This window comes from Mustela erminea, chromosome 11, assembly GCF_009829155.1.
Source record: "Mustela erminea isolate mMusErm1 chromosome 11, mMusErm1.Pri, whole genome shotgun sequence".
Taxonomy (NCBI): Eukaryota; Metazoa; Chordata; class Mammalia; order Carnivora; family Mustelidae; genus Mustela; species Mustela erminea.
Genome location: NC_045624.1, coordinates 23839485 through 23864392, shown reverse-complemented (window position 1 = coordinate 23864392; position 24908 = coordinate 23839485). Strand labels below are relative to the sequence as shown.

The following is a 24908-nucleotide window of genomic DNA, read 5'->3' as shown; positions in this document are numbered from 1 at the left end:
TGTTGATGGCTCTTTTTGCTCATTTTATAGATGCTGCAGAGGTTTAGGAAGCTGCCCTTGGCCTCCCAGTGAGCACTGTGGACGGGCTCTGCAGATGGGGATTGTGGCAGCAGGCCAGAGTTGGGAATGGATGTCCCTTGCCCCTGACAGAACTCTGCACTTCTCTTGACTTGTGGCAGCCCTTAGCCTACACTTATCATCATTAAGGCACTCATTTTTCCTTTTACAGTTGGGCTTCAGGAAATGGAGAAATTGGATTTAGGGCTTGTATTGTGAATCCAGCTAGTGACTTTTGCTGTGCAGAAGCCCCATCCCTTAGGTTATCTCCTGGAGTGTGTTGTTTGGTAGGTGTGTATAGGGGATCTGTTAGCTTGCAGAGAGAGCGCGTGACGTGGGGATACAGAGACTACCCTGGTGAGGGCACCGTAAGAAATAAGACGGTTGGAAATGTGGTCTGCGATGGTGCTGATGAGCAGGCTCTGAGCAGTAATCCACTCTGCATTTTACTTATTGCACAGTACGCGACTATAACCACTATTTTATTGCTTCTTCCGTGTCTCTGCTCAGGAGCTGCTTGTTCTCTGGACAGTAATGACACAATTTAGAGAGGAATAAAAAGTCATAAACCCCACTTACATGCACACGTTGACACACACGCGCACTCACCATACACCTCTTCATCAGAAGGCCGAGCCTCGTTAGGTTGCCAGCGTCAAGAGTGTGCAGTTCCTGAAGAGGAGGTTTCTAATCAGGGAGATGCCGAGCAGAGAGTCTGCTGCTGAGGTCTGAAATTTACAGCTCGAAGAATCCATTTGCTGCTGCTGCTAACACATTCTAAGGGGTGACGAATACCAGTAACTTGTCACAGGGGTATGCTCAGATCTTCGCATTCTATAATCGGGGTGAAGGCGTGAGCACTACGGTGTTTTCCCTGGTTTTATTCTCTGAGCATGACGAGGGAGTGGAGAATATCTAGGTATTTCTCATGTCTCGATTATGGGAATTTCCTTATGTTTTTGGCACTTGATAAATTAATAACAGTTAGTTTAGGTGTGAGAAGAATGTATAGCTCTGTCCATCACTGAGATTTCAAAATACTGGGAGGTGTGTGATGGTCTTGTCCTTTGAGGGAGGAGCAGTATTGATATGCTGTAGTGGTGTTTTGCTTGGTATGGCTTTGTGGAATTTTTCTTTTCTTTGGTTTGAAGGTAGGATAGCAAAATAGCCTGTATCGTGGATATGTCACCCCGTGAAAGTTTTGTATCCAGTTTATGATGCTTCTCCTTTTACCCAAATGTGGGATTTTGAAGGATAGAGAAATTACTAGCTGTGGACTTTCTTTTTTGTTCAGGTTGGCCAAGCCACTACTGATACCTTTAGGGAGTAGGTGGAATATGCCACTGTGGTGGGCATTTTTGCTTGGCATTAATGTGCCTAGATGGTAATGGGTTTCTCTCAGTTGGTGAGTCTATAGTTTTGGTTATACCTTCTGGGCTGTTTTTAAGTTCTGTGTGATTCTTCTTTGCTTTTGGGGGTCCGGTAGACTTTCTTACCAGCCATACCCAGGTAACCAGCCCTGACCTTGAGGTCCTCATGTGACCACAGATCTTGCTTTTGATTGCACTTGGACTTCACCAGTTTTTTCTGGCCAGGTGAGTTTTGGGTTCTGGCTGTCTGGATTTTAGTGTTTAGCTTTTGCTATTCTCAGACCTGTCAAAAAGGTTAAAGCAGAATGGCAATGGCTATTTGAGACTGGTCTTTTGCCATGTTGAGGTTTAAGGTTAACCTTATGTATTTGAAAATTAAAAATACCCGCTCTGCTCCTCTATACCATTCTTTCTCAGACCTTTCATTACTCTTCTGGTCACTGGCCTGTTTTTCCCTACACTTGCTTCCCATTACTTATGGTGGTAAAACCCAGGGATATCTTCCCATCTGCCAGCCATATAGTTAGCCTTCTATGGACTACAGCTGGATTCCAGCTGTCCTCGTTCTTTTTTCATTCATTCTCTCTTACGGCACTTTTTTCCTGCTATTTCCTGTCACATATAATTTCTCACCCGCTTTTGGTTTTTGTTCATCCTTCACATTGTCGCTTCAATCAGTCTTTACTCTTTTTGGTGTGTGGTTGGCTGGTTCTTTGGAAAAGGTAGAGAATAGCCATTTTTGGAAGAGCCTGCAAGTAAATGGGTGTATTCTGTTTTAAAAGATGTGAAGCCTTCCAGGAAATAGTTAGTGACGGCTCTTACAGGGTACTTATCAGTATGATATTCACCAGAGCAAAGCAGAGTCTAGCTCCTTTTGTTTCTCACATGAAAGAGAAGGGGAATTTTGCGAGTGTGCCCTCACTGTGGCAGCTGACCCTGTAGTTTGTTCAGCTGCCTGTTGGCTCCTGATGGGGCCTGATTGAAGCCTGGGAGAGTTGGTTTTGATTCTGCAGACAAAGGGGATGGTGACGGTGATTTGTAGTCAATAGCTACCTTGTAGAAAAGTATTACTTGTTTAAAAAAAAAACCCAAAAAATCAAAAACCCAAACAGCCTTGTAACAACAGCCTCTGAATATAATCGAATGAATTGTAGACTGCTAGATGAATTATGGGTTCTAGTTATAACCCCAATGTGGTCCTAGGTAGTTTCAGTGCATTTTCCTTCTGTACACATTGGTGGAATGTTCTAATAATCTCCACAAAGGAGTATTTGTGCTTTTGCCCTTTGAATAGATATCCTTGTAGGTTACCCAAGAGTGGAAGTTAATCTTCTTTCACTGAAAGAAGATGTTACCAATATTGGGGTCTAAAACAAAGTTGCCTATAGTAGTTCTCTGAAGAGTTGGCTTTCAGAGAAATTGAAGTAATCTTAGCAATATAATGTTTCTGCCCTGAGATTAACAGCTGAGCCTTTCCTTTTCCACATTGTGATGACAGCTCTTTTTGCCCTTCGCTTGTCTTTGGTTTTTCTGCTCTCTTTTGGGGCATCCTATTTTGGTTCTTATTTGGTGCTGATGTCTTTTAATCCAGCCCTTGTCTCTTTTCCTAGATTCACACTGAGCTAGGGATTTGATTTTAGTTTAGAACCTGTTTCAAGGAATAACATAGAGACTAGATGTCCAGTAAGCTTTGTAGTTAACCACAAGTTTTGGTCAGGGCAAAAGATAAAGAAGATCATTTTTATGCTGCCTCATTGAGAAATCATAACAAGGTCTTTGGGGACTAATAATTATAGCACTGTTTGCTCCAACATCGTTGCACTGTGAAGGATGATATTGGATCTACCCCCAAATGGCTGTTGATCTGACTTTTCTCCCTATGACTGTGGTGGGTCTTGCTCCTTACCATGTGCGCTGGGGGGTCTGGGCCATTGGAGCAGGTTTAAGCATTTTTGCCTTGTGCCCACAGGTGATGCAGGTGCTGAATGCAGATGCCATTGTCGTAAAACTGAACTCTGGTGACTACAAGACCATCCACCTGTCCAGTATCCGGCCACCGAGGCTGGAAGGGGAGAACACGCAGGTGAGAATAGGGAGGCAGCGGAGCCTCTTTATAAAAACCGAAGGGAAGATGCTGGAGAATACTTACTTAAACATGGTACATAGGTGTGAGAATGCTAAAAGACAATATTTTAAATCTCTAGGGTATTGCTTCCTAATCTCTGCAGCCTAACTATCATTGGGCAGGTGTCAGTTTCTCTTGAACTACACTCACTGCTCTGCTTTGTCTTGGGCAGGCGTTGCTGGCATTATTCCCTAAGGGGTTTGAGAGGAGTTAGGGCTGGGATAGATGGGCAGTGGTTAAGGACAGCGGTTAAGTTTTATAAATTAGCAAGATTTTACTTCTCTGAGAATAAAGAGAGAAGTATCTTTATCTCATGTGCATGATTATAAGGCCTGGTCATTTTGATTTGAAAGTTCCATATGTTTTATTCCAGGAAGAAATGAATCTTGGTATACATATTCTCTGGGGTCACTTGCTTATCTGTTGAAAGTGGTAAGGGTAATTATTAGTTACACCGTTCTGTGCTATTTGTTGGATCTTTTGGCAGCAAAGTTGCTTGTCTAACCAATGCATATAATTGGGGGTATATCAATTTTGAGAATGCTTAGAATCAAAACTGGGAGTTCGTAGTTGCAGGCAGTTTTGTTTTAAATTTTCTCGTCCTTTCCATTGTTATGAGAGGTTGGAGATAGGGATTAAAATTTTTCTTGAATTTGTTTGATTATATCTTGCTTTTACAGACTTCTTTCCAACTCTTCTTTTTTACCCTCTGATCACTACAGGGTGGAACTGGTTGTAGAACTGGGTCCACTGTGAGAGCCAGTGCTACAGGCAGGTGTTTGGCTAGTTTTCAGAAATTAAGCACAGCGTGGTTCACAATAGTCCTTCATGCTTTAATTTATCCCTTTTGTAGTTCTAAAGACAGGATATTTGCTTTTCTGATGTTTTGCACGTATACGTGTCTTGGTACGTTTACCAGTTGAAATTCCTGCCCTGTTTTCATTTGCATGAGAGTTTACAGACAGCCTGTAAGAGTAAAATAAAAATATCATGATTGTCTTTTGAATCAGATCGTGCATAAGAAACATGTACAGGATGGATTCTTTGAATGTCTGGCCAATCAGTTCATTCTCTTTTTCTCCCCCCGACAGAGGAGGCAGTTTAATGCGGCAAATGGTATTGTGGTAAGGTTGAGAATTTAAATGCATGAAAGCCTAGAAATGCCAAAATAAGGTTCTCTTAGTAACTGTAGCTGTGCCTCATTGCACAGAGTAAATAGACATCTCCAATTTTATCAGTATTGGGAGTACTCCACGATTCGCATCTGTGCCATGCAGTTGGAATTAAGGTTCCCACAGCAACCACAACTTTGAAATTCTTGAACGTTAATTTTTGTGCCTGCATCATTGGCCAAAGCATTATGTTAATGTAGACTATGTAGCTGAATTTCAAGCAGTTTTTAAGGAGGGTGGGGATGCTGTAGCTTAGGTAGGGTGAATAGCAGGTTTTCAGGAGCAATAGGAACTACTGCTGAGAATTTTTCTCCTCACAAGGTAATGGATGGATTTCCCCTTAGCCTAGTAGATAGCGGGAAGTTGTTAGAATATATTCCCTAGTTTAGACAGGATCCTGTTTATGGAATTCCTTGTTCTTTACCAAAGTAGGTTGTCTCTTATTTTTTATTTTATTTTTAACTTCTGTTTACTTCTGAGATCTTAACTTCATTTTAAGAAAGTTTGAAGTAAGGCTTAGCTGCAAGAGCCTATGATATATGGCTTAGGTGAAGTGAGTAATGATTTTTTTTTTTAATTTCTTAAATTACTTTGAAAGATTTTAATGAGGTAGTCATGTAAGAAATAAGTTAACATAATGTACTTTGAGTACAATGGTGGAGGGTGCCGTGAAGGACCCAGTTACAGTGGGCACTCAAGAGAGTGCCCACTGTAACTCCCCAGTAACAGCTAGCATACCTCTTGAGTGTTCAGTGATGAAAAGTTGGCAGGTGGAAGAGGGGTAGGTACTTCTATTTTTTTTTTTTTAGAAGATTTTATTTATTTATTTATTTGACAGAGAGACAGATCACAAGTAGGCAGAGAGGCAGGCAGAGAAAGAGAGGGAAGCAGGCTCCCTGCTGAGCAGAGAGCCCGATGCAGGGCTTGATCCCAGGACCCTGGGATCATGACCTGAGCCGAAGGCAGCGGCTTTAACCCACTGAACCACTCAGGTGCCCCGAAAGGGTACTTCTTGACCAACGGTGCTCCATAGATCTGTAATGCAAGCCGCAAATATGAACTATATTTGTCATTTAAAATTGCTTAGTAGGTATATTGAAAACATCATTTTTAATACATTTTATTTTACCTAATATATCCAAAATGGTATCATTTCAACATTTTTTAAAAAAAGATTTATTTCTTTTAGAGAGAGAGTGTGCCTGCTTATGCTCCAGCACAGGCAGGGAGAGGGTTAAAGGGAGAGGGAGAGAATCTCAGGCCAATTCCCCACTAAGCTAGGAGCCTGAAGCAGGGCTCAATCTCTCAATCCAGAGATCATGACCCAAACCCAGATCACAAATTGGGTGCTCAACTGACTGAGCCAACCAAGCACCACTCATTTCAATATTAAATGAATGTAAAAAGTTAGTAAGCTGTTTTACTTGATTTGATTTTTACCAAGTCTTTGAAATCTCGTGTTTTTATACTTGGGACACCTTTCAGTTTGTTCTAGCTTATTTCTAGAGCTGAACAGCCACCTGTTTGTCATGACTTCTGTAGTGGGACAGCATCGGTTTAGAACTTAAAATGAATGAATTGCTTCTTGGCCTTTTGGCTAAGATCAAGTGTAGAAATTAAAATGAGTGGGTTTGGGTTTGTCATCCTTGGTAAGTATTTACTGGGTATCTGCTTTGCACCAGATACTATGCTGGCAATGCAACAGGGAATAAACTTTCAGGGAATCATCGTTATGGAACTTTAGAACCTAGCAGGGGAAATGCATAAGTAATTTCATTTATGTGAAGGGTTATTAAAGAAAAGTTTAGAGTTTATAAGAATGTATAATCTGGGAAGGCTTCTTGGAGGAAGTGACATGGAAAGCCTCAAGGGTGACTAGGACCGAGCTTGGTAAAATGTGGGGAGAAGACAGTTTACGAATGAGACAGCAGTAATGACAAAAGTTGGGCGAATTTGGGAAGAGGTAATGAATGGCCACTGTGGATAGTGCATGAGTGGTTTGATGCCTGTGTGGGTCAAAATGGGGACAGGGCCACATCGTGCATGTCCTGTGAACAGCTCAGGATACTGATAAAGAGAGAGACTTGGGGGTATTTTGTATGTCTGGAATAGAGGGTAGTTAATGGTAGGGAGTAGTAAGAAATGGTCTTGGGAGTTGGGCAGAGGCCACATGCTGAAAATGTGTGCCATACTTTTAGATTTTTGTGTGAAGAATTTTAAACTAGGGAATGGCATGTTTGGATTTGAGTACTCTTGCGTTGGTGGCTTGCATTTACAAAACATGAAAGTGATTTGCATTTATAAGAGAAGATCATGCTAGATGAAAACTCATCTGCAAGAAGGACTCTCCTCTTTCTTTTGCTAAGCCCCAGCTGACCAGGGGCCTGGGGGTGAATGGAGTATTAAAGGAGAACTTGGGATGTTTCTTTAGCAGTCTCTATACAGGAGGATTCAGAGTGTTTGCCTTTCTACTTAAAGAATTCCCCAGGACTCTGCTCTCTGCTTACCTTAAAGTTATCAGAGATCTACAGTATGGGTATAGGAATAAAAATCACCTGGGGAATCTCAGTGAAGCCATAGCTATATGTATGTAATGACCGGGAAAGCAGGCATCTCCTTGGACTCTGGCTGGTACATAGTAAGGAATATTAAAAACCATTCCTTGTAACTACAAGGGGAGTCCAGTCAAGTACTCAAGGCATAGATGTTGGGGCTGAGCCCTCTGTTAGCCTATGTGGCTTCCTTGTGTGAATTAGAGGTGCCCCTTCTTCCAGGTGGCCTCTTATCAGGGCACATGGCTTGGCAAACAGAGTGGTGGCTGCATTTCAGCTCCCATTCAGCCTCTGTCCCCTTGGCCGGTGCTCTTGTGCACAAGAATATGTGGCTGTCATAGAACAGGGCTGATTAGAATCTCCAGTGAAAATGTTGGGTATATGTCAGGAATTGGAATGGTCTTGTAGTTACAGAAATGTGGGGTGCTTGAGGATTGTTTGGAGATGACGGATGGACTATGGAGGGCCTTGAGTGAGACACAGAGAGATTGTCTTCTGCTTCTGGAGATCATTGACTTTGAAACAGGGAAACAGCTAAATCTGACTGTTTATGGTATTGGAGCAGAGTGGGAGAAGGTACAGGTTAAGGAACTGGAGGAGTAGGTGAAGAGGGAAGGGAAAATCTTTGCATGAGCTTCCTCAAGGGCAGGCAGATGGCGGCATTGACTCCTGCTGTGGGCTAGGCCTCCCTACAAGCTCCCAGATGACGACCCAATGGGGTTTGCCCTTCAAGTAAGGAGGGGAGATTCTTCCAATGTTTATCTTACCAAACCCTAAAACCTCGAATAACCTGTCATCAACTTATATAGATCTTCTGAGGCATTTCTACGTTGTGGGGATAGTTGGGCAAATTGGATTTTCCTTTTTTGAACACAGAGACAAGTTCTTTTCTCTTAAATTAGACATGAAGGCAAGGTGGTTTTGCCCAAGGCTAACTGTATACTTCCACAACTCTTTTTTGGTTACTTTGTAATGCAGCCAGAAGAAGGGCTCTGGACAAAACAGCATGATCAAAGGAGCTGTTTTCCTACTAGGCAGCTGCTTTCCAATAATATCCAGGGTATCGTGGGTAGCCATTACTCCCTGATTTTGGTTAGAACTGGATTTGTTGCTGGAAAGTGTAACAGGGTTAAAAGCAAGGATGTGTTAATACTTTCCTCAAAGGTTGGAGTCGGATGCCTGATGCTGTTGATTCTGTTTTTGTAGTATCATACTTCTGGATTATTTAGGGTAAATCCACTGTCAATTCCTTGGAAATCTTCACTCCTTCAGGCTGAGTGCCATTTTGGACACTGATGTATGGTTTTCCTGATCCTCAGGGTTTCTCTAAAGGTATACTGTAGTTTGTTTGCCACGAAGAAACAAGTGCTAAATATTGGAGAAAGGCTGTGGCTTTTCTGAGCTACTGCCTAAGAGACAACACATTGTGCAATCTTAGAACTTCCCAGAGAGTGTCTGGCTTTGATCTGAGATGGAGAAACCTAGTGCTCCTAGTGTCTAGGGCTGCCATGGCTTCGTGTCACACTTGGAGTGTTAATGACAAAGGATATATAGCCCCTCTGGGATCTGATGGAGAGACTGTCTTATTCTTCCATGAAGTCGGTTCGACCTGTACAGTGCTGTTGTAGTGGGCAAAGATAAAAAGCTGGAATTTACCCTGAAAAAGGTACAGAATTTATCCCAGCTCCTGGGTGTTAAGCATGGAAAGTTTGCTTTCAGTTGCAGGGCCTTCTTCCTCAAACTCCCTTATCCATAGAGCCTCTTTTTTCCTCCCTCCCTGCCTCACCATCCCCACCACCACTTGCCTTCTCTACCTCTCCCACGTGTGTGGCTGCATGCACATGGGTGAGCGCATATGCACGTGCACACACACACCCATACCCACACACACAACCCTTCCGCCTAGGCCTCTGGGAAGTCTGGAAACCTGAAGGTGGATCCTTTCCCGGACCTCACAGCCCCAGGCTTTGAGCTTGTATTTGATTCCATCTCCCTGTCTTTCACCCTCCTCCTGTGGAACTTCCTCAACACAGGAATGTTCTTTCACAGCAGGCCTCTGGATATTCAGGTGTGGGCACCAGAGGATCTGTTTTGTTCCAGCTGTAATCTGCTTCATCTCCCAGGGTCCTTGCTGCCTTTCTTTGGAGGTGTTTGTTTCCCAGGCCCGACCCCACAGGGCCTTCTCAGTAGGCAGTCATGGCAGACAAGCTGCAGGTAGGCCCGTTAGTGATGTCCTGGGATTCCTAAGGGCTTTTTCACAGAGGCAGGGCAGTTTCGGGTGCTAATAACTCCATTTGTTGTACAGGGCCCCAGGGTGCTTTGCCATTTAGACACGATTAAAAGTGGTTCTCAACCTATTCCCTTCAGTTGAGATTTCTGAAAGCAAGATGACTGGTCCCTCTGGACCCTAAAGCAGACGATGCTGCCACTGAGAAGCATACCACAGAGAGCTGTGGGGCCGCAGTCCCCAAGTGAAGCCAGGGCAAACCAATAAACCCACTGACTGTGATCTCGGGCCTGGGACTGGGAGCATAAGGCAAATAGCAAATTAGAGCGGGATTCCAGCTTGGCATTAAGGACCTTGGAGAAAAGCGAAAGCTCTTTGAAATGGATATAGCATTTCACTGGTTTCCAATGGAGAGACTTGGGGACTGCAGCAATGTGATCAAAAGACGTAGAATATGTCAGAGCGCTGGCAGAGGCATTCTGTACCAGTTTCCGATTTGTTTGATCTGGGCATTTTTGAGAAGAACTCTTGAAACCTCCTTTGTTAGAGGACTGAAAAAAATTACCATTTGGAGACTGTGGGTGGGTCTTAGCTCATCTATTTAAGATTCAGGATGTACGTACTCTGTCATTTTCAAAAGATTAATTCCTGTTCCTCTGCGGCGAGGGCACTGGGAGGCAAGCCTGACTCTTTGTGAGGTCAAGACATTTGGTATCTGGGTAGATAGCAGGGTTCCTTAAAATATACGTTCCACTGATCTTTGTAAGTGAATTATAGCTGGGAAAAGACAGCAACTGCCTATCTGTTTCCCTTTGATGTACTTTCTTCTCCCTATTACAAATTATATTTTCTTTTGTTTCCTTTAGTTAATGTGTCCCCTTTCTCATGATTTTGCCTATCCCCTTCCAATAATTTTTGTGGGATTTTAACAATCTCATGGGGCCTGGTGCTTCATCCTTCCCCTAACCGTATGCATTTACCTCTTTCAGTCCATCTTCCTCTCTTTCTTCTCTCTTCATTTAACATTACTATTACACAGTTCTGTATTTTCAATTTATCTAAATCTTCCAAGTGCTGGTGTGTTCATATTTCTTGGCTCTTTTCAGTCCTGTGAGCTGCAGTAATTCTCTGTTGTTTCCAGAGTTGACAGCACCATCATATTTACTGTCCTGTGACCATTTACCATAGCTGCTGTGCGGAGGTAACGGTCTTTCTTACCCTGATTCTTGAAAGCTCCTTTATGCCAGAGATTTCCATATACATAGTCTTTCCCGTCTCTGTATCATCCTGTCCTGTTTATTGATGTCCAGCCTGCTTTCCATTATGAAGCCTAAACTCCACTAGGGGCGGGAGCGGAAATGGTTTTCTTAGCTTCATATCCCCTCTCTTCTGGAATCTAGCAGAGTGCTGTGAATACAGTAGGCATTTAATAAATGTTTACATCAAAATATGTGCTGAGGTTTAAGACCTAATACATAGGTTGCTTTTTCTGCATAGATTGCATTTTTACCCTATCCATTGCTCGTCTCCTTGACTGCTGCTGATAGTTACTCCAACTTGAGGAGTGTGTCCTGGTGTTGAAAGGTTCTGAGAGGGAGTGTTTGTGCTCCCCCCACCCTTCCTAATTGGATTTTTTGTTTTGATGGCCAGGTCACACCTGGCTTCCTTTTCTGTAGGCGCTTCCTCTTCCCCACTCCCAAGTTTCAGTGTAGTCCTGCCCCTCTCTGGGTGCTGGTTTTCCTCATAATGACATTCCATTAGCAGAATATGGATTGGGTTCAGTCCACCAGAGGGGTTAATTTCAGGATTTTAAGTAATGTTGCATTCAGTCCCCAGTTGACTTTCTACTCTTATTTAGGTTTTCCCAAATATCTCCTTCATGGCAGTCCAGGTGTCTTGATTCATTGGAGTTTTTAGGTGCGCTTTTTCCCCAAGGGCTATATATTTTTTTACTGTTGTCGACCTTGTTGGCTGTCAGATTATTTCTTTGCTTGGAACTAATTTTAAAATCAATTAGAGAGCTTTCCCTTCATCTTTCTCTTTTTATTTATGAGATACTGATTGCAGAGCTACCTACACTGTGTTTAGATAAATTACCCCCCCCCCTTTTATTTGCATAACATTTATATTCAAGGCAAGTTTAATGCAGTCATCAGTGCTTTCTACTTCTGCAGGCCAGGGCTGTAGGTTTCATTCCTTGGTGGGCTAATTAGCTTTTTACTGGGAAAATTTGATTCGGTTCAATAACCAAATGTTTAAGATCCTCATGTATTATAGGTGCTATGGATCTGGGAAGTCATTTATATTAGGAAAGTGTTCATAATTTTAGAAACCAAATCTCGAATCCTGACCAGTTGGAGTGTGCTGTGATCACAGGGTGGACTTCGGACTGGATGAGAGATTATGGAGGAAGAAGCATCATCTCATGTCACTGCTTTGGAAAAGGCTTTTCAGGACGGAGACTAGAAGGGGAAGCTGAAGGACACAGATGCTTGCTTTTTTTTCCTAGTAAATGACAGGTCTATTGCTTAGGCATATTTTGGATGTCATTTTCTATTTCGGCCCTTCTTTGAAAATCTCCGGCCACTTTATGGGTTGTTCACATTTCATAGGCCTTCATTTCACCATCCAGTGTGAGAGCAGGCTGGTTTGGGCTGCAAGTGCCTTTGCCTGGTTCACAGTTGTGTTGGTGGCCTCTGTGGCCCACAACGGTTTGACAGGAGGATCTCTGTAGAGAGAGGAGTCGGTTGATACGCTCTTGTTCATCCTTATTTCACTGTATTGGGTCCTTCATGAGGCTGAGCAGAAATATCTTCTTTATGTGGGCATCTGCTGCATCTTTGGGTTCAGACATTGATACCAGGATTTGGGTCCTTCTTCTGTCCTGATTTTTACATAACCCCCATAATGGATGCCTGTAGTTTCTAGTTTCTGCTTTATTATTTATTTATTTTAAAGATTTTATTTATTTGACAGAGAAAGATACAGCAAGAGAGGGAACACAAATGGGGGTAGGGGGAGGTGGTGGAAGAGAGAGAAGCAGGCCTCCCGATGAGCAGGGAGCCCGATGCACGGCTGGATCTCAGGGACCTGGGATCATGACCTGAGCCAAAGGCAGATGCTTAATGACTGAGCCTCCCGGGCACCCCTCTAGTTTCTGCTAGAAAATGCTTTTACCCTTCCTTACCCCTCCATCCCTTCCCACCCCACATCCTTACCCAAGTTAGGTTTTTCTGGGTCAGGTAGATTCCTCATTTCATCACATTTATTGCTCAGTCCCTTCCTAGCACATAGTTGATACTCAGTGTTTGTTGGGTGATGGTTCATTTCATTCTCACTGGCTGTCATTTACTCCTTGTTCATAATTTGGGACTGGGGGATGGGCAGAATATACCATCACTTGTCTCTGAGCCTGTAGCTCTACCATTCTTAGGATATTTTTCTCATCATTACTAGGGAGGCTAGTAGGAAGGCTTGACATTTTTTTATGTGCAGTTGTCTTTTATAAGGTGGTCTGGAATTAGGAGAAAGCCACATTCTTATTCATATGGAGCTGCCTTTAGCATCTGCTTATCCAGCTGGAGGGGCTTGTTTTAGAAACACTGCGGTGCAGAAGCTGTAGGTGGATCTGCCGGATCTCTGCAGAAGGGCTGCTGAGGTGCCGAATGCCCAGGGCTCCCTTTGCAGCCTGCCTGCTCCCTCAGGCTCTGGCTGGAGGCTGGTCCGTGTGTGGGGCAGGGGAGCGGTGTATAGGCTGTGTGGTCCACTCTATTCTTACTGGACCCTCTTTCTTTTACCACTTTGACCTCGTAGCACAGCTGCTGTGAGTGTGCACCCTGTGTCCCGCACAGGGGAACTGGCAGGCGGCTCCAGTTGCTGGGTTTGGCCATTGGGACAGTCAGGAGTATTAAGCCCGTTTGTACTTTAAGAAGAGGGAGACTTGACATCACTCAAAACAGTTTGTTTATTTCTTAACTTCTTGTAGAGGTAAAAGAAGTCGTCTCAGCCCTTTGCTATTCCTTTCTGTGTGTATTAAACTAACAGCTCAGCATTTTTCTCTGGAAAACATCCAGGGTTTCTCCCTCCACTTGGGCCAGGCTCTGTCCTCCTCTGCAGATTCCCTTGTGGTGCTGCCTCCTCACCGTTAAAGCTTTTTGGCTTCATCCCCTTCCCTAACCCCTTCCAGTCTATTGTCGGGGCAGTGAATGGCTCTTCTAGTCTAGACACTCCTGTTTGCGTACCGAGTTCTAGTTCTTCTGGAGGTGCTTGGACTCAGTAATAGCCGAGTTCAGAAAAATGTCCGCTTCCCAATTGAGAAACCATTAAGCTGCTCCAGTTTGTACCAGCATTTGGGCTCCATGTTGTTATTTTTTAAAATTCAAGTCTAGTTAACATAGTTTCAGGTGTACACTGTCATGACTGAGTAGTTCTTGTACATTGCTCAGTGCTCGTCAAGGAAGTATGTCCTTAATTCCCATCATCTCTTTCTCCCATTCCCCCACCCGCCTCCCTCTGGCAACTACCACTTTGTTCTCTGTATTGAAGAGTCTGTTGTGGTGTTTTTTGTTTTTTTCCTTTGTTCTTCGGTTTTTTAAATTCCACATATGAGTGAGATCATATGGTATGAATCTTTCTCTCAGTGACTTACTTCACTTAGCGTTATACTCTCTAGCTCCATCCGTGTTGTTGCAAATGGCAAGATTTCATTCTTCCTTATGGCTGAGTAATAGTCCATTGTGTATATGTATATTACCACTTTATTCATCTGTGGATGGACACTTGGGGTACTTCCATATCTTGGCTACTGCAGATAATGCTACAGTAAACATAGGGGTGCATATATCTTTTTGAATTAGTATTTTCGTTCTCTTTGGGTAAATACCCAGTAGTGTAATTACTGGATCATATGACAATTCTATTTTTAATTTTTGGAGGAACCTCCGTACTTGTGTTTTCCACACTAGAAATGTTATTATCCATGTTATTATTAGATATCCATAAAACACAGCAGGTAAGGAATAGTGATTGGAGCTCTGTTAAAGAGATATGTCTCTATCCTAAATGATACAGATTAGTCCCAGATATCTGACCTGGTGGATGGATGGAACCTGACAAACTGAAAATTCAGCATAAAAGTCCTACAGCCTTTCATCTCTTACCCTCATTACCCAGTGAGAAATGAATTCTGAGGGCAGAAGCTGGTGGTGTTTAAGATCTCTGTGCTGGAATGTAATTGAATGTGTTCTGGGAGAAACATGCTCTCTCCTTGCTGCTGTGCCCACCTTAGAGCTGGGTGCCCCAGAGACTTGTGGCCTGATGCTACCCCTTTCCTGTCAGGCACAGTATCTTCCCCATTTCAGGGTTCTCAAAAATTTTAATACAGGTGTTGCCTGTTCTTTGTTTGCTTTTGTGTTTTGACTTGAAAGTATTTCTGAAGTATCTGCATGGTAGTAGTATTGATTTGTGCTTCTGCTCCTTCAGTTTTCATTTGGGTCTCTTTCAGTTATCTCCCCCATCCCCCACTGTGGTCCCTCCCATTCTCCTCTCCTACCCCTCTCCTGACGTACAGACAGGGAGTTTGTAACTTTGGTTTGAATGAAGTCACTTTGGCACATGTGGTTTGGTCATTCTGTTACCTGTTACTGCACACCTTACAAAGAGCTTGTGGCTGTCCCCTGCATCCCCCTGGTCTTGAATATTGCTCTGAAATTCTCTGTGCTATGTTTTGGATGCTCCATGAGTCTGCAGGCGAATGCATACTGTTGTTGAAGTTCACTGTTCACTGTGCCCTTTAGCTGCCTTGCTTTGGGTTTAGCTGGAAATAGAACCTTTTTTTTTTTTTTTCAATTTTTTAAAAAAGATTTTATTTGGAATGTGCTCATGTGTGTGAGCTGAGGGGAGAGGGAGAGGGAGAGAATCTTCAGTAGACTCGCACAGAGCTTGAAGTCCAGTCTGGGGCTTGATCTCATGACCGTGAGATCATGACCTGAGCTGAAACCCAGAGTTGGACACTTAGCTGACTGAGCCACCCAGGCACCCCCAGGAGTGGCACCTTTAACCTGAAGTCACTAACGACATTGACAGCAACCAAACTGGATTGCTCTAGTTTTCTTGGATAACCACATTTAAGCTCCTTATTAAATTAAATTTTTATGTTCTAGAAAACTGCATTTGTTCAATTTAAGCCAGGCCAGTATCCTTCCACTCCTAGAATTTACATAAGTTTATACCTTTGTTGGCAAAATCTCTAAATCTAGCTGATGTTCATTGGAAGAAGGGTGCCTCACTCATTGCGGATGAGTCTTTGCTTTTAGATGAGTGCTTGAACCTGTGCAGTGTGCTTGCAGTCGGGCAGGTTTTCCTTCTTTTGGCTTGTGCTAAAATTATGTATGACACTTGCTAAAGAGCAGTAAGGTACACCTGTTCCTGTCACCACTGTGACAGGTGTAGGGATCCACGGTGGGGTTTTGAAGTGGAGGGAGAGAGCTTGGACTCTGAGTATAGCAAATACAAGTGGGAATTTATAATCTAGGAGCAGGATGCGGGATGGGGGTTGCTGAAGGTTGAGGAACCCAACCAGATGTCAAGAGTAATCAGATACCAAGGGTGGGGAATTTGGGCCAAGCTGACTTTTAGCAGGATTTTTGGCAGAAGTGGACAAGGCAGAGATGAACATAGTGCCCAGAAGTCAGGGCCTAGTTGAGAAGGGAGTTAAGAGGAGCCTGAGGAGAGTTTGGTCATGGAGGGAATCTTTGTCATTTGTGATGTCAGTGTTGTCCTTACTGTTTGTAACTAGTTGTGGAAGGTTTCAGAGCTCCACTTCTTCCATGCTGCCTGTGGGAGACAATTGTGGCTTCAGATACTTTCCCCAGCTGCTTTCTTGCTCCCTGTTTCACGGTCATCTTAACACCTTTCCCTCTCTCTAGCTTGCTCCTCATTTTTCATATCTTGGGTGGTGGGCAGGAGTAATGAGAGGGGGTAGAGAATTAAGAAAAAATAGTTTTATTTCCCTTTTTTTCTTTCATCCTAACTGCACAGTGATTGTGTCTTTTCTGTAATCTCGTAGTCGCTTGCCATGGCTAACCCAGGGATGTCAAGCCCTGCACAGTAGTAGGGGTCAGAGAGCTTAATGCAGTAGGAGACTTGAGGATGTACAATGTAAGGAAGTGGTTTTTGACTCTCCCATCCTCATGCTGTAGATCTTACAGCATTATGGTGATACTGAAGTGACTCGAGTTCAGAAGCTGGGGAGTAGGGGCTCTTCGCTCTTTCTGGTGACTGTTTAACCCAGGCACATCTCTCTTCTGCCTCTCTCCGCTTCTCTGGTAGGCAAATGACGCTTGTGTGTGTGATTCAAAGGTATCCTGTAGGAAGTCCTACAAGGGGCAAATTGTTTGAATTTTGACTGAGATTTGCTGCAAATATGGCTGCTAATACTGTTGCTTCTCATTTGCTACAAATGAGCTCTGGCTTTTTGGGTTTGCACAGGACTGCTCCAAGGACAGAGAGTAAGTGGATCCCTGTTGATGCCATATCTTTTGATTAAAGAGTCAACTTGCAGTGTGTGTTGGATCCTGCCACTGCCCTTCTCCTGGGTTCCCTTCCTCCCCACCCCCACCAACGCCAACCCTCAGCCCTAGATCAGATACAAAAGTATGTGTCTCTCTGATTCTGACAGTGCAATTGAGGTAAGAGCATTTCTCCTAGAGAAGAAGCAAAGTCAGTTTTTCTTAGGGTGTTCTTTAGAAGCTACTTGTGTTTGGATCTCTGTGGTTAGAGCCTGATAGTTCATTTTTCACACTTGCCGGGTGTTTCCATTGTACTTCCGCTTGAGGCTACTGTTCTTGATTGTTGTTCCTAGCAATAGGAAGGTGGGGCTTTACCAGGGCTGGCTGTCCAGGAGTTTGGGCTGGAGAATAAAACATTTTTCTTCCTGGAGCCAGGCTTAGACACAGTAACATCTCTGCTGTTTCCTGTATGAGCTTTTCTTCCCCCAGGTCTCAGAGCCAACTGCAAACCAGACGTATCCCTTCTTAGCTTAGAACATCTCCTGAGGATTCCAGTGAAAGGAGATAAGAGTTTTGCCTGAAGACATTTATCTGCTTCAGAGAACAGGGCTGTCTGGGGGAATAGGGGAGTTTCTTGGGGTTTATTATTATGCGGTTTGAGCTGATGCTTAGGTGGGGTCTGTTCACAGTTTCTGGGTGAATTTCCTGATAAAAAATGTAAAGATTTATGAAGTGGTGCCTTGTTAGTTCTGGGTCACACATCACATCTCACGTGCCATTATATTAACTGAGCCTGGTAGGGTGGCGAAGAAGGTGCAGGATAGACTGTGCTTGCCTTGAGTGTGTGCAAGCAGCCCTCAAACCATGGGAAGAAAATAAGGTGCTTCGGAGGAGCCAGAGCTTGGTCACGGTTCCGGATAGAGCACAACGAAATCGTAGTGTGCCTTCTGAATTGTGACAGGTGCACAGCAGTACATGGTGCAGGGTTAGTGTTGGGGGGAGGGGAGGAAGTCTTGTCCATTTTTTAAAGGTCTTACAGAGAAAGTCTTTTACTCAGCTTGGCTGCTTTGTAGGGCAGCTCTGAGCTTTAGAGGCTGCGAAATACCGTCTGTTGGACTGGTTAACTGATGTGGGCCAAGTGAACTCACAAAGATGTGATTTAAAAGTCTGTTTGTAGATTTATTAATTTATGATGTAAAGACAGACCAGAATGTTCGGATAGTCGAGACCGTTCTCTTTCTTATGGAGGGAGTTGGTTTATTATTTACAGAATTCAAAGTGAAGAGGGTTGCTTGATAACTGAGGAAGGCTGAGGTCTCCTGGATGCCTGTGTGGCTCAGGCAGAGGGTGAGACCTTGGGACAGGGTGTGCGCTATCTCCATTCCCTTCCCTGTTCAACAGATGACACAGATAGAGGCTTGGGAAGAGAAGAGTTTTGCCCAAGGCCTTTTCTCTGGTAAGTGGAAGATCCAGGATTCTAACAGATGTCTGTTTCGCAGGTCTCCAGATGTGCCCCATGAACGTTCACGTTGCTGGGGCTGGCTTAGTGACCCTTTCCCTTAGGCATGGCTACGGTGCTTCTCTCCACCCTCCTGTCTCTCAGGATTTCTGCCATCTACCAAAAGCTGCTCTGGTTCTCTTTGTAACACAAGCTTTCTTATTTCAGTGTGTTTTTACAAATTTAAATATTTCCTGCAACCATTTTGGAGGTATCATAGTTTATATTGGGAGATTCTAATTTATCCTTTGAATGGGTGTTTAGCATCAGAAAAGTGGGTGTTCTTGTTCTTGAACATTATTCTCAATGTTCTTGTCTCCTGTAGGAAGTTTTCCTGGCAGTAATCTCATTGTGTAGAACAGTCAGGCCAACCCCAATGAAGAAGAAGAGATTGGATTCTCTTCTAATAAAGAGTCTCTACACTAGTCATTTTTGTGTAGGTTTCTGAACCTGCGAGCATTTACTTCTGTAATACTTCATTATTTTCACTATTTAATGTTCATGCACTAACCCCATCAGATAGATGGCTTAGGCTTCTGATTTCATCTGAATTTTCTACGTTAAATATTTTTTCCTTCTTATAAGTGAAACATATTTATTTAATAGGCTTTTTGAAAATTTAAAGGAGAAAATACAAATTAAATCTTACTGTCAAGAGGCATCATCACCACTGTTAATATCTCCTGGACTTCTCACCTTTGTATCCATGTTTTATAGCAAAGCATCTCTTTTGGCCTTCAAGTAATTTTCCAAAACATGATTTTTAAAGATTTTGTTTTTTAAAGTAATATCTACACTTACTATGGGGCTCAAACTCATGACCCCAAGATCAAGAGTTGTATGCTTTACCGACTGAGCCAGCCAGGCACTCCTCCAAAACAAGATTTCTGATGGCCGTGCAGTTTTTAAAAAAATGTAGATGTACCATAATCGGTTTTCACTAATTTTTGTGTATATAAATTATTTTCAGTTTTAATAGTTGTTGCATCTTTTTCTGTACAAATGTTGGCTCACATTACTTCTTTGGTGTGAGAAAACAATGGTGAAAGTGATGCATGGATTGATCACAAGGTGTCTGTAAATAGTTGTTGCATCTTCATTCTTCAAAGAGAAAACTTGCCTTGAAGAAGGAAGTACGAAACCGTCCATTCGGATCAGAGGCAGCTCTTGGGCAAGTTGGGCTGTAGTAGAATAGAAGATACATGTTCCCATAGGGGCTGATATTTAACCCCACTGCCAGTATCCTCTCTAATCACCTAATTCCTTATCTGTTTGTGTTATTTAGGAGTGGGCTGTGATCCAGGCCCTTTTAGTTTTGCTGCCAGGATGGCTCTCTCCCCCCAGCAGCTGAACTTGCTGCATCTGAAATAAAGGGTAGAGTAGATGGTAAATCTTCTCCTGGGGACCACTGCTCTTTTCTGTTGCCCGGACTGGGATCTGATGAGACACTTTAATGGGAACACACAGGCTCCGTGGCAGCTTTGTGGGTGTGGCCTGCAGTGTTTGTTGCATCGCAGGAGCTGCTGTCAGGTCTTCCACAGTGCCATGGGCTTGTGAGTATTGGCACGATTACACTGCACCCTATTGTGATTAAAAACAATTACCCCACAAATAAGTGTGTGTAAAACAGTTATATTTAATTAAAAAGCAACAACACTGGTGACCAGCAGATTTTAAAATCACTGTTGCTAATTTAAAGGACTATGCTACACCCCAGCTTGGGGAGGAAGCTGCCGCCCATTCAACATTGGCAGGAAATGAGACAAATGGGCCTTCTGCCCTTCTGCCGCTCCGTGTGGGAAACCCGAGCACTGGCCACGTTGCCTGGTTTGATCTCAAGAAGAGGAGGGTATTTACAGGCAGGGAGTTAAGGTTCAAATCTTTGAGCTGCTAAGTTATAGTCAGCACCACAAACATTCTTTGGGGCAAAAAGGCAGCTGTCGACAAATGCAAACATAGGTACAGTGTACTACCTGTGCTCCATGTCACTCAGCCATCGAGCTGCTGCTTTCTTTATCGGCTAAAAACTGTTCGGGTGCTTTGGGAGCATAGAGCGAATTCTTAAACACCAACCTAGAAATTTCAGGAGCTCTTTATTCGTGTGGCTACCATCTTTTATAACATAATCAGAAGACCCTATCAGAGTCTGTAAACTGTTCACATGCACAGTTTTGCATTCTTCTTTCTGCTTATTTTTTGTCTTTTCTCTGAAGGTTAGTCCTTGCTGTTGGCAGACTCCCACCCCCAAGCTGAGGACTGGCACATCTCCTTACTCCCAGTGTGTTCTCTCAGCCACTGGCAGCAGAGCCCTGGCCACACTGAAAGTTGTTTCTTTAAGGATCAGCTGCATATCTGGGAGAATCTGTCAGTAGGATATTAGAGAGCCCCAAATAAAAGTTGCGTCTGTTTACTGTTTTTTTAGATTGAGATCATTTTCAGAGAGGGTCGTCTCTTCAGATAAACATGGTCTGGGGACCCCAGGAAACTGGGGAGGATGGAGGGAGAAGAGCTGAGCCACTGGTATCTGACTGTAGGTGGTGCCCTGTATGACCCCGGGGGGGGTTCACTCTTTTTACCCATGGTTTCCTGCTCCTACTTGATAAACACTCCCTGTTCCCCTAGAGAGCTTTGGAAGGACTCTTCCAGGGGTTACTTGGATCTGATCCACAGGAAGTGTGAGTGAAGATATTTTAATTTGTACACAGGTGTGTAGCTTAGAGTGCCATCGGCTCCCTCTGGTTTGATTCTGATGAAACTGAGAGTGCTGGGTTTGTGCTGAAGTATGTCTGCAATTTCAGGAAGGCAAGGAATGGGTTCAGGGCTGGTCATCATTTTGTGATCTTGTGTCATCCCTGTAGGTCCTTCCCGGTGGTTCTGAGGAAGAAATTAGTATGGTGGTCATTTGAGAAAGTAATTTTAGCTCATAGACTCCCTGCTACACTCGAGTAACTTCTGGAAAGTATAATATTTTACCCAAATCCCATTAAATGTTAGGCACTCTTTCTATATTCCCTTTCCTGTCCTTTAACTGATTAGTGAAATATTTATGTGAACCCAGAAGGCTGATTTATTTATTTTATTGTCCTTTTTAATAACTTGCTTCTCCCTTGTGCTGGGTGCTTTCTGAGGCCCAGACGGCTGCCATGATTTCTTTCTGCCACGATCCTCAAGGGACTGATGTGAGCTTTCCTGGCTTTCATGAAGCCTCTAGCTGTCCCTCCCCCAAGGTGGGTGGTAATAAATCCACCCCCAGTGTCCCTACTAACAGGCAGTGTAACTCATTTTAGGGTATATAGCAGATCAGTGGATAAGACTCAGCATTCTGCTCCCTAGATCCCAGGGAAAACCATAGAAGAGATGCCACATATCAATATGGACTTGGACCTCTTAGTCTGGGAGCCTTTCTTCTGCTATGTCTGGGGGTTTCTGCCATGGTTAATTCACTGGCCAAGGTGCTTTGGAAATTCTTCAGCACCTGCCTTCAGGTGGTTGCTGATGAAGATGGCCTTTGAGATGTTACTCTAGATCACAGAACTTGGGGGCTAACTCCTAAAATCATGGTGGTAATAAAAGGTTGGTCAGAAGAGAGCCTCTGAGTGGGGAGATATACTGTGCACAATGCACGTCCTCCCCCACCCCCTGCCCTCGGCTGCCCCAGCCCTTCATATTTACCAGTATAAAGCACTTATGTACCTTCCTGGCAGATCGCTCCTTGATGAGTCTGTGCTCATGTTGCTCTCCATGATTAAATTCTCATTGTTGTCTGCAAGCCCAGATCCCCAGTGTTGTTTTAAGGGTCAGGGCAAAACATGTTCTGTATCTCCTCTGAGAGTAACTGGCTGCATTTGTTTGTAATGGACACATTACAGGGAGGGAAGAGTATCATTTATTCATTAAGCATCTTTTAAAAAAAAAAGATTTTATTTATTTGTCAGAGAGAGACAGAGAGCGCAAGCAGGCAGAGTGGCAGGCAGAGGGAGAGAGAGAAGCAGGCTCCCCTCTGAGCAAGGAGCCCTATGTAGGACTCGATCCCAGGACCCTGGGATCATGACCGGAGCTGAAGGTAGTGGCTTAACCGACTGAGCCACTCTATTTTTAAAGATTTTATTTGAGAGAGAGAGAGTGCAAGAGAGCATGCAGGAGCACACAAGTGGGGAACAGGCAGAGGGAGAAGGAGAAGCTGACTTCCTGCTGAGCAGGGAACCTGACCCCCAGACCCTGAGATCATGACCTGATCTGAAGGCAGATCCTTAAGCTTAACTGACTGAGCCATGCAGGCGCCCTCTAAGCATCTTTTGAATGCAAAGGCTAATAGAAAAAGACAGTAGTAGCTTGGGTGTTCTTTTAAACATTAACTTTCTTATGTGTTGATTTGGAATCATGGCATGAAAAGCACACACAGCCTGGAACCTAATAAAAGATAAATGGGAAACAAAACCATGAACTCATCAGTGTCTCAGCTCTACTAAATTATAGTCCTAAAGAACCACAGTAACTCATCTGTGTGTCATGGAACAACCGATTATGGCCTGCTTCAGGTCTGACTTTAGCAACACCGCTCAGTCAGCAAAGCAGTGCGGAGTGACAGTGTTAAGTGGTGTTGCTTTTAATGCAGAAGTTCTCAAACCTTGGCTGCACATCAGAATCACCTAGGGAGCTCTTCAAAATCCTATGTGCCCCCATGTCTATCTACTGAACCAGAATTTCTAAGTGTAGGTTTCAGGTAGCCTTTTTTTCTTTTTTTTCTTCCCCTCTCTCACAGATGAGCAACTAGAATTGAGAACCACCTTTTTTTTTTTTTTTTTGGTCTTGGGTGGAAGTGGATATCTGGTGGGACTGATACTGAGTTGCGGGGGGCGTCTTACAATGAAAGGTGATGGCATCTAACCCATATGAAATTGGGAAGATACAAAAATTGGGTAGATACAAATCCTGTTAAGCTTAACTTATGAATTGTTTAAAGTAGTCCTGTTCTTTTACACATTGGAATTTATTTACTTTTACACATTGGGGAATTTTCACTTATTTCATATTAAAGGTGTCACAGCCACTCATTTCTGACATGACAAGTTTAAATATTAACTTTCTGGAAAGCTGTTCCTGTATACAGCATTATTATATATTCTTGTCACCTCTGGAGGTAGGGAAAGAAAATCATTATCATAGTTGTGATATTGTGATTTATATATTAAGAAATATGTATTTGGTCTTCTGGCCTGTACCTGGGGCAGAGCTCCTAGAAGACCCTTGGAATTTCTGGAGGGGTCAGAGTGATCAAGGCGTTTTTGTTATGTTAATGAGGTAACAGTGGAAAGCCCCTGAGGATGGGGGCTGGTTGCCAGAAGAACTAACCCTGAGGTCTGAGGATTGAACTTTCAGTCCCATCCACTGAGAGGGCCAGAGGCTGGATGTTGAACCCAATTGCTAGCGGCCAAATGATGTCATCAGTTGTGCCTATATAATGAAGTCTCCATAAAACTCAAACTGAGTGAGTTCGGAGAGCTACTGGGTTGGTGAACATGTGAAGGTTGGGGAGAGTGGTGCCCTTGGAGAGGGCATGGATGCTCCTCGCTCTTTCCCCTTAGCTTTCTCATGCCACTTCTACCTGGCTCTTCCCAGAATTATATCCTTTTATAATAAACCAGTAATCTTATAAGGAAAATGCTTCTTTGAGTTCTGTGAGCTGCTCCAGCAAATTAACTTAACCCAGTGAGGGGATTGTTTGAACCTCTAGTTTATAGCCTTTCAATCAAAAGCATAGGTAATCACCTAGACTCAAAATAGGCATCTGGAGAAGGGGGGCTGTCTTGGAGTACTGAGCCCTTAATCACTGGTATCTGACCTTATCTTCAGGTAGATAGCGTCAGATTGTTAAATTGGAGGACACCCAGCTGGTTTTGGATAATTGCTTGTTGGTGTGGGGCACCTCCCCTCTGCCCATGTTAGAATTGATAACTGTTAATAGTAATAATAAGTGCCTGACTTTGCCTTCTATGGTTTGGGCCAGTAGTTGCCTTAGAAGCCATAATGTATGGCCTGATTTATGAAACTTACCTGGAAAACTCTAATTCCCCTTAGAAATTCTTGTAACCTATACAGATACTTAGGTGGGTGTTTCATCTCATGTTCTATATATAATGAATTTTCTCAAGAAATAGAAGTTAAAATGACTCTTAAATATTAAGTGTGATTTTAGTTTTTTCGCTTCCCTTTTATAAGCTATGTCCTTGAAATGCCCTTTTCATTGGTTATTTTTTGTTTGCTTGTTCCTTGTTTGTAACGTTGTTTAGTTAGGGCGTTACATTAAAATTACCTGTTGGACTTTTTTAGAAAAGAAAAAGACCAATCCCCAGGCCTTAACCAGAACAGTTGTTAATCAGTGTCTTTGGGAGTGGAGCA

The 24908-nt window shown here is 43.4% G+C and overlaps 1 protein-coding gene across 2 annotated transcripts in view; it reads left to right on the top strand.

The window, feature by feature from the left end:
* The window catches only part of SND1 (staphylococcal nuclease and tudor domain containing 1), a 411286-nt gene that overhangs the window by 57705 nt on the left and 328673 nt on the right, over positions 1-24908 (top strand). For both annotated transcript variants that reach the window (XM_032304558.1, XM_032304557.1), the window contains exon 10: positions 3397-3510. In XM_032304558.1, coding sequence (XP_032160449.1) covers positions 3397-3510 — 114 coding nt within the window. The remainder of the gene's footprint in view (positions 1-3396; positions 3511-24908) is intronic.